The sequence below is a fragment of the Aplysia californica genome, unplaced genomic scaffold, assembly GCF_000002075.1.
Source record: "Aplysia californica isolate F4 #8 unplaced genomic scaffold, AplCal3.0 scaffold00672, whole genome shotgun sequence".
Taxonomy (NCBI): domain Eukaryota; kingdom Metazoa; phylum Mollusca; class Gastropoda; order Aplysiida; family Aplysiidae; genus Aplysia; species Aplysia californica.
Window position 1 is genome coordinate 29750 of NW_004797942.1, and position 7201 is coordinate 36950.

The following is a 7201-nucleotide window of genomic DNA, read 5'->3' on the forward strand; positions in this document are numbered from 1 at the left end:
CACACACACACTCACACACACACACACACACACACATTCACACACACACACACCCTCCCCGTACACATAGACACACACAACTCCTACCATTTATTCGTTTTTCATTTAAAACCACCCCTCTATTTTCCTTATTAAACGTTTTGAAATAACCCCCTTCACCAAATAAGAGATCAGTAGAGTCTCGACCTTTCGAATTCACGGTTTGTTCTGGAAATCTAGTTAAAACAAACAAACTAACAAACTGCTGTATGTATTTGATCTAATTAAGATAAGTTATGACTAGCCAATCAACATAACCGTGCCATTCGAATCTGTCATCTCAAATCTTCAAAGTACAAAGGCATTTGAGAGTTGCCAGTAGGCGGTGTTACCCCAGATTCCGTCAAATACATGTATGCGGGGATGATTAACCGAAAAGACAACAAAAACAAATTAGATTTTTTTGAAAAATTGAAAAACAAACAAGCAAACAAAACCCCGACAATTTAAGTAGAAGTACACACGTACTTGGAATAATGTCGAATTAGTCAGCATGCCATGGGTTTTTTATTTTCGTTTTAACTTTGCCTTGCCCTAACAGTATAATAATACATAAAATAAAATAGGCCTATAATAATACATAAAGTAAAGTATAATATGAATTCAAGTAAAGTATAATAAAACATAAAGTAAAGTATAATATGAATTCAAGTAAAGTATAATAAAACATAAAGTAAAGTATAATATGAATTCAAGTAAAGTATAATAAAACATAAAGTAAAGTATAATATGAATTCAAGTAAAGTATAATATGAATTCAAGTAAAGTATAATAAAACATAAAGTAAAGCATAATATGAATTCAAGTAAAGTATAATAAAACATAAAGTAAAGTATAATAATACACGTGTAAAGTAAAGTATAATGATTATTATTTGAAGAGTTATTTGGGTTTTTTTTTTACTTTCTTTATGGCATAAATAAGGCCATGTTGGCGGGGGCGGGGGTAGCTTATATAGGCCATATATTGTCCAAATAAGGTTAGGTCGGGGAGGGGCGTAGCTTATATAGGCCATATGTGGCGTAAATAAGGTCACCCTTTCAAAAAAAGGTTCCAGAATGCAGAATCTAGTCAGCAATAGACGAATGAAAAGTGACATTTGTGTACGTTTCAGTAAATCTGACTGACTACATTGTCTCTTAAAAAGAAGCAAACTGAAGAGTGCAATACAATTACTGCACAGTTCTGAATTTTTTATTAACTATACTGTTATATTGACGGAATTCTGGTCGAAAGATTTGCCAGCTTCCTTACAGACAGCCGAACTTGTTAAGTGTGCGCATGTTCCTTCTCGCCGTGATAACAACTCGGTATAAGTTTAGAGACAATCAGCTATAAAAATTCAAAACTCATTGGACTTTGATCGCTTTCCTGTTACTGGCTCAGGCAGTCGGTTTGACAGTTGTTGTTTTTTCTTTTTAAAAGTAGATCTAAACCACGGAACCTTGTACACATTCTATAAGTCACATATCAATACACGTAGTTTTGAGTTTATGGACTGTAATCTTCATATAGTCTACATTTATATTTTAAACACGAAGTCGCGACGACCAATGAGCGCACAGTTCTTTCATTTAACGGTAGGCCTACGTCACATCACAAGACAGGTCTTTGATCGTATACGATTCATTCAAACTTCAGAATGGTTTTTAAAATCTACCCCTTCGAACGTATGCACTGCAGAGCTGAGATCGTGAAGATCAGGACAATCCCGTGACTTTTTAAGAGAAGCAATTTCTTCTGTTTCACTGTGTGTTATGTGGGGGTGGAAATAACTGCCAATTATTCTGTTTTTAGGATGAGGGAGTACAAAGCGGTCCCCTTGCACTCCGCTAAGCTTTTCTGGTAAAACTTCTTTAGCAGAAGGGCTCTGCACGCTTTTGTTGCTGTCCGTTTTGTTGGAGTACTCTGGCATATTATTCAAGTTTGGTTCTTTTTCGAAGGATTCTTTAACTTTACTGAGAAAGCCGTCGATATTATTCGAACTATTGGTAACAGATACAGTATTAACCACCACATCCTCTACCAGAGGCTCCTCACAACGAGGAATCCGACCGTTTCCAATATCGAAAATATCAAGAAGTGAGTTTCTCCTGCAACCGGTTAAACTTGTCATCGACTTAGGTTTTTCTATCTTTTGGGTTTTCTTTAGAATCGACGGCCTTACTTTTACTTCTGTTGTGTTTGTGTTACTCCCCAATGTTACATCGGGACGCTGGATTTCTCCGTGGAACGTGACAACAGTCTGGTTCAGGTGGTTCAGATAATTCTGTTTGACGTCATCACTGGGATAATTTGGTTCGTGAGTAGAATGCCATTGTGGTAAAACCTCAGGATTGAGACTCAGGGCGTCTTCACTGGAAAGATGATTCAAACTTTCACTGTTCTGATTGAAAGAGGTAGTTGATATGTTAAGCTGCGCTTCTGTCTCTGTCAGTGCGTCGGGTAGAGAGGTCAGTGCAGTGGAGTTGTCAGGAGGCTGGTTGCTCTGGGCTCGAACTCTTTCCTCTCGAGTATCCTTTGAGTGGTATGTTACTGTTTGTGAGTGCGTCTCCTTCGTCTTGAATTCCTTTGTTTGTTTGTTTTTAGATTTGTCTTTATCTATCAATTCACGGACGAGCCAGTATGTCGTTTGGACGCCTTTTCCCTGGGGAAATAATAGTATACAAAGAGTTATACAGACTTCCCTCTTTTAGAGTTACACATTTTTATTTGTATTATTAAAGTAACCCATCTGTCTAAGAACATACGGGAAATCAATTTTTTATTTTACCTACAGCAACAAGAAAGATGCGATTTTCGCTCTTCTATCTCTTTTAGTGAACAGAGAGGGGGAAGGGTTGGGGGGGAAGGTTAAATAGCTGTTTTTCGATTTTGTAAAACAAAAATTTCCTCTTTTCTTCATTTATCTTTTTAGAGAGGGGCACAAAAGACCCTTTAAAGGTTAAATAAAGATAGAGGGTAGGGGGAAGAGGTGGTTGCGTCTATTATATTATTTATTGTCATCATTATTTTTTTAAAGCCGACACCCGTTCTTGTACATGTAATTAAATGGCATGGCACAGGCTCTACCTTCATTTCCACTTCTCCTCTTAGACTGGCTTCAAAACGGCCGACTTGATCCAGCAGTGTCTTGGTACTTTCACTGATGTGGATTTTGTTAGCTGAGAAGAAAGTGAAAAGTAATTAAGAAGCGGCAGAATTATTTTTTTTAAAGAAAGGAGTTGAGCTAGAATTGCCACCAACCTGTCATGACAATAATGGTTACATTCCCCAAGAAAACCAACCTCGACAGCATCATTTTGCAAAAATAAGACGAAATAGACCCACAAAAAATGTGCCCACCTTCGAACCTGTTCTAACAGCCACCAGTTCAAGACAATCACCTGCACAAACCAACAGAGACTTTCCATTTCCTATCTTGCAATTTAAAAATGATACATTATAAGGATAGCGATTAAGAGGGAAAGAAAATAAGACCGATCAGGTGGTGCTCTCCAACCACCTTCTGGGTGAATATGATAATGCAAGAGTAACTTTTAGAGTAAAGGGAAAACGTAGAAATAACAGCAAGAAAACAAAAACAAAACGACCTAAATTTCTGGACCAGTGGGTCGCCTTGAGACCAACCTCTTGAAATCGACCACACGCTCTGCACTTTCGATGTGAAAGTGAAAGACTTTAATTTCAATATATCAGGTGTCTCAAGTCGTCAGATTGCAGTGTTGTGTGTTTACAAAAGTCATGAGACTGCATTGTGCTTGTAAGGGAGGGAGTGTATAATAATTGTAATTAAATGAGTGTGTGTAGGTGTGTATGTGTGTGTGTATGTGTGTGTGTGTATTAACAAGACAGAAAGGGGGGAGGTAGGATGAGGAAGTATGCGAAGTGGGAGTGTTTCCCATACCTTCTCCGGCCCACACATATGAACAGATTAAGATAAAGTAAAGAAAACAGTGTTAATGACTACTTAGATCATGTTGTTTTGAGAACAATGCAACTCTACATCATATTTTTTTAAAATACACTGCAGAACAGTCTGGAGACTTTTGAGACACCCTGAATAATACATGTAGTAAATAATAACAATAGTGCATGGCATTCATATGTAGCGTTCAAGCCCTAATAAAATTAAAAACACATATTCTGAACCCTTTGTTAAAGACACAGGTAACAGCAATTGTTACCCTATAATTATAAAGTACTATCTGCTCATTATTTAATTTTGAGAAATTTGACGTCAATCAAAACTTTTGGTTTACAACTTGGTTTAGTCTTTTGGAATGCAATTGTTTGGATATCTTTATAACTGCTCCGAACAGTCTTACGATTTTGATAAAGCAGATAGAGCATAGATCTTATTAATTTGGTTTCTGACCTCATGGTCTTAGTAACTCAAAACGACTCAAAATGCCAGGTAAAACTTTGTAATGTAATATTTAAAGTAGCAAAATAAACAATAAAATTGAGCTCTGACTAAAACTCTTCAATGTCTTTAATCTAAGCACAAAACTAACTTAAGCAGACTTTAGAAATGAATTACAATGACTAATAAGTATACAGTTTTATACTGCAGTAACCTACCCTGTCCGTTACTTTCCATGCGTGAGGCTGTGTTGACAGTATCCCCGAAGAGACAGTATCGCGGCATCTTCACACCCACCACACCAGCCACCACAGGACCTGGAGAACAAGCAATCAAGATTATAAAACAAACAAAAAACAAACAAACAAACAAACAACAACAAACAAACAACAACAAGCAAAGAAAGAAAGAAAGAAAGAAAGAAAGAAAGAAATACAGACAACCCCCCATCCCCCCTCCCCCCAACAAAACAACCAACGTGCCTCTTTTGTTATTTCCTGAGCATCTTTCAAATTGTTAAAGAAGCAAAAGAAATCTAACAAACAAACAAACAAACAAACAAACAAACAAACAGGGTGGATGGACATTCAAACAGTGTAAAATAGGCCTAAAAGTTTGAAAGTGGAGTCAGAATGTAAACCTAGTTTTTCAGTGTGTGTGTGTGTAGGGTCTCAATAACGCTGCGATTTCGTTATTTCTATACACAACGCTATACACACTTCGAGTGTGTGCAAAATTTGTGGTGTCCACATAACTGCAGTAACTTTCTGATTTGTGTATCGCCGGGTGTGTGTATGTGAGACGGCAAGTGGCGGATCCAGCTACGAGTTGGAATCTAGGAACTTGCTCTGCTGTACCCCAAGGGGCAGCTCTCTTTAGTTAGTTTAATAAGAGTTTTACGGGGCTCGTAGCTTCTTAAGGTTACATGCACGCACGAAACACAGATTGATTGCATTCACAACACCTCACTGCACGGCTTTATTTTACTTTAAAAGTAAAGCTAAACATGGCATGGTTTAAAAAAATCTTGTTTTAAAAAGATTAGAAAATAAAAACAGCAGTTTAAATTTTAAAACAAAAATCATCTACACTTTACAATACAGGCTAATGACTTTTATAAATTCGAGAATTCTATTTGGATCAAGGGCGGCGAACAGACCTTTTAATTTTGTTCATTTAAAATATTTACTTTGGGTCTCTCCAAAGTCCGGACATTCGAATGTGTCTGAAGGTAAAATCTGTTTTGCATCTGACACAGAACGGTTTCTCGTTGGGGGAGCAATTGGGAGAGAAAGGACTAGCCTTTCATACATTTTCAGGATGCCCTGTCTTACCACAACGAGTACACACATCTACGTGTCGGCATCACGACTGGCTATGGCCAATCTTATGACACTTGAAGCAGCACAGAGGGTTTAGCACATTGGGTCGCACATCCAGGAACAAGTATGATGCCTGAGCAGTGGCTGGAGGGCAGCGCAAATTGAAAGTCAAACAATTGTTCTTCTTTTAAGGGTGGTTTTGCCCCGCCGAAGAGTCATCTGGCAGGCTTCGGCCACACTCTTACAATATAGCCACAATGGTTTTTTTCTGAAGAGCAGCCTTTCCCCTCATGACTGACGCCGACGGTCATGATATCCAGGGGTCCAATCATTTCTTTTTCAGATGCAAGGAGTGCACTAGAAGACAGTTTTTGGACATTGCTAGGGATGTATCCCAGTGTCTGTGTTAAAGCATCCCCTGTCATGAAAAAGGTTAGATCTGTGATCTTCTGTGCATCAACGTTGTGAATGGTCAAGCACGGCTGCTCCGAAGGCTCCCTGTGAGGAGGTAGAGCAGAAGCAGTCGTAAAGGTCGGTTTTCCTGGTTGTCAGCTCGGCTCGGGGGCCCTACTCGAAACTTCTTAGTATAGTTGGGGACTGGGGGTGGGTCAGAATGTTTTTGGGGATTCAATGTATGTTGGAATGCTTTTCGACTCCGGGGCTCCCCGGCTACCACCGAGTCAAAGATTGCTCGGATGACCAGAGCTGAGCCATGCCTACTCTGGGGTTATACTCTCCTCGAAAGGGTACGACACCCTCCCATCAAGATTGACCCAAGGATAAACTGGAGGAGCTTCAGCTCCCAACCGATTGAGTGGCATGGGCCGTCCACCCTCCCGTATAAGAGGAAAAAGAGGGACAGTCTGCAGACTGATCTCACTTCAACTACCAGGTATCCCGGTTTCCCTCCGCACAGGTCGCACCTCATGGTCAACGAGGGGCCTCTCTGTGTGATGCACGACCTCTAGTTTTGCTGCACATAGGGTAAGCGGGGGAAGAATTGATAGAGGAAGGAGAAAGAAGGAAGGTGAAGAGAAAATGCACCAAATAAGATGTTGCACATGGATCCCAGCGACAGTGGGTCTATTTATATCCGCAAGCCAAGTGCGAATTAATAAACATTATAGGCACCCAAAGCCCTTTAAAACCATTTATGTTCAGGAAGTCCCAATAGTCCACCATTTGTGTACCTTTGTGCAAAAGGTCAGGGGTTCATGGAGTCCAAATAATGCAATGTCCAACTAACTTTAGTAAAAAACACAGACTGGACTAAAATTTTAGGCAGCTTCTCTAAATTTGGAGGACAATGATGTTTTTATATCGTGGACTTATACTGCAATTTAATATTAAATGATTCAACTCATAACTTTAAATGATATGGGGTGTCCACATAATGTGGGTCTGGGGCAATGTCCACATCATAAGGACTTAGAAACACGTAAATGCGCGCGCGCGTGTGTGTGTGTGTGTGTGT

The 7201-nt window shown here is 39.3% G+C and overlaps 1 protein-coding gene across 1 annotated transcript in view; it reads right to left on the reverse strand.

Annotated features, from left to right (window-relative positions):
• Nucleotides 1-2705: 2705 nt before the first annotated feature.
• The window catches only part of LOC106013118 (atrial natriuretic peptide receptor 1-like), a 16631-nt gene continuing 12135 nt past the window's right edge, over nucleotides 2706-7201 (reverse strand). The window contains exons 5-6 of the mRNA XM_013088017.2: nucleotides 4624-4722; nucleotides 2706-3203 (exon numbers count right to left, since the gene is read on the reverse strand). Coding sequence (XP_012943471.2) covers nucleotides 2977-3203; nucleotides 4624-4722 — 326 coding nt within the window. The 3' untranslated portion in view covers nucleotides 2706-2976. The remainder of the gene's footprint in view (nucleotides 3204-4623; nucleotides 4723-7201) is intronic.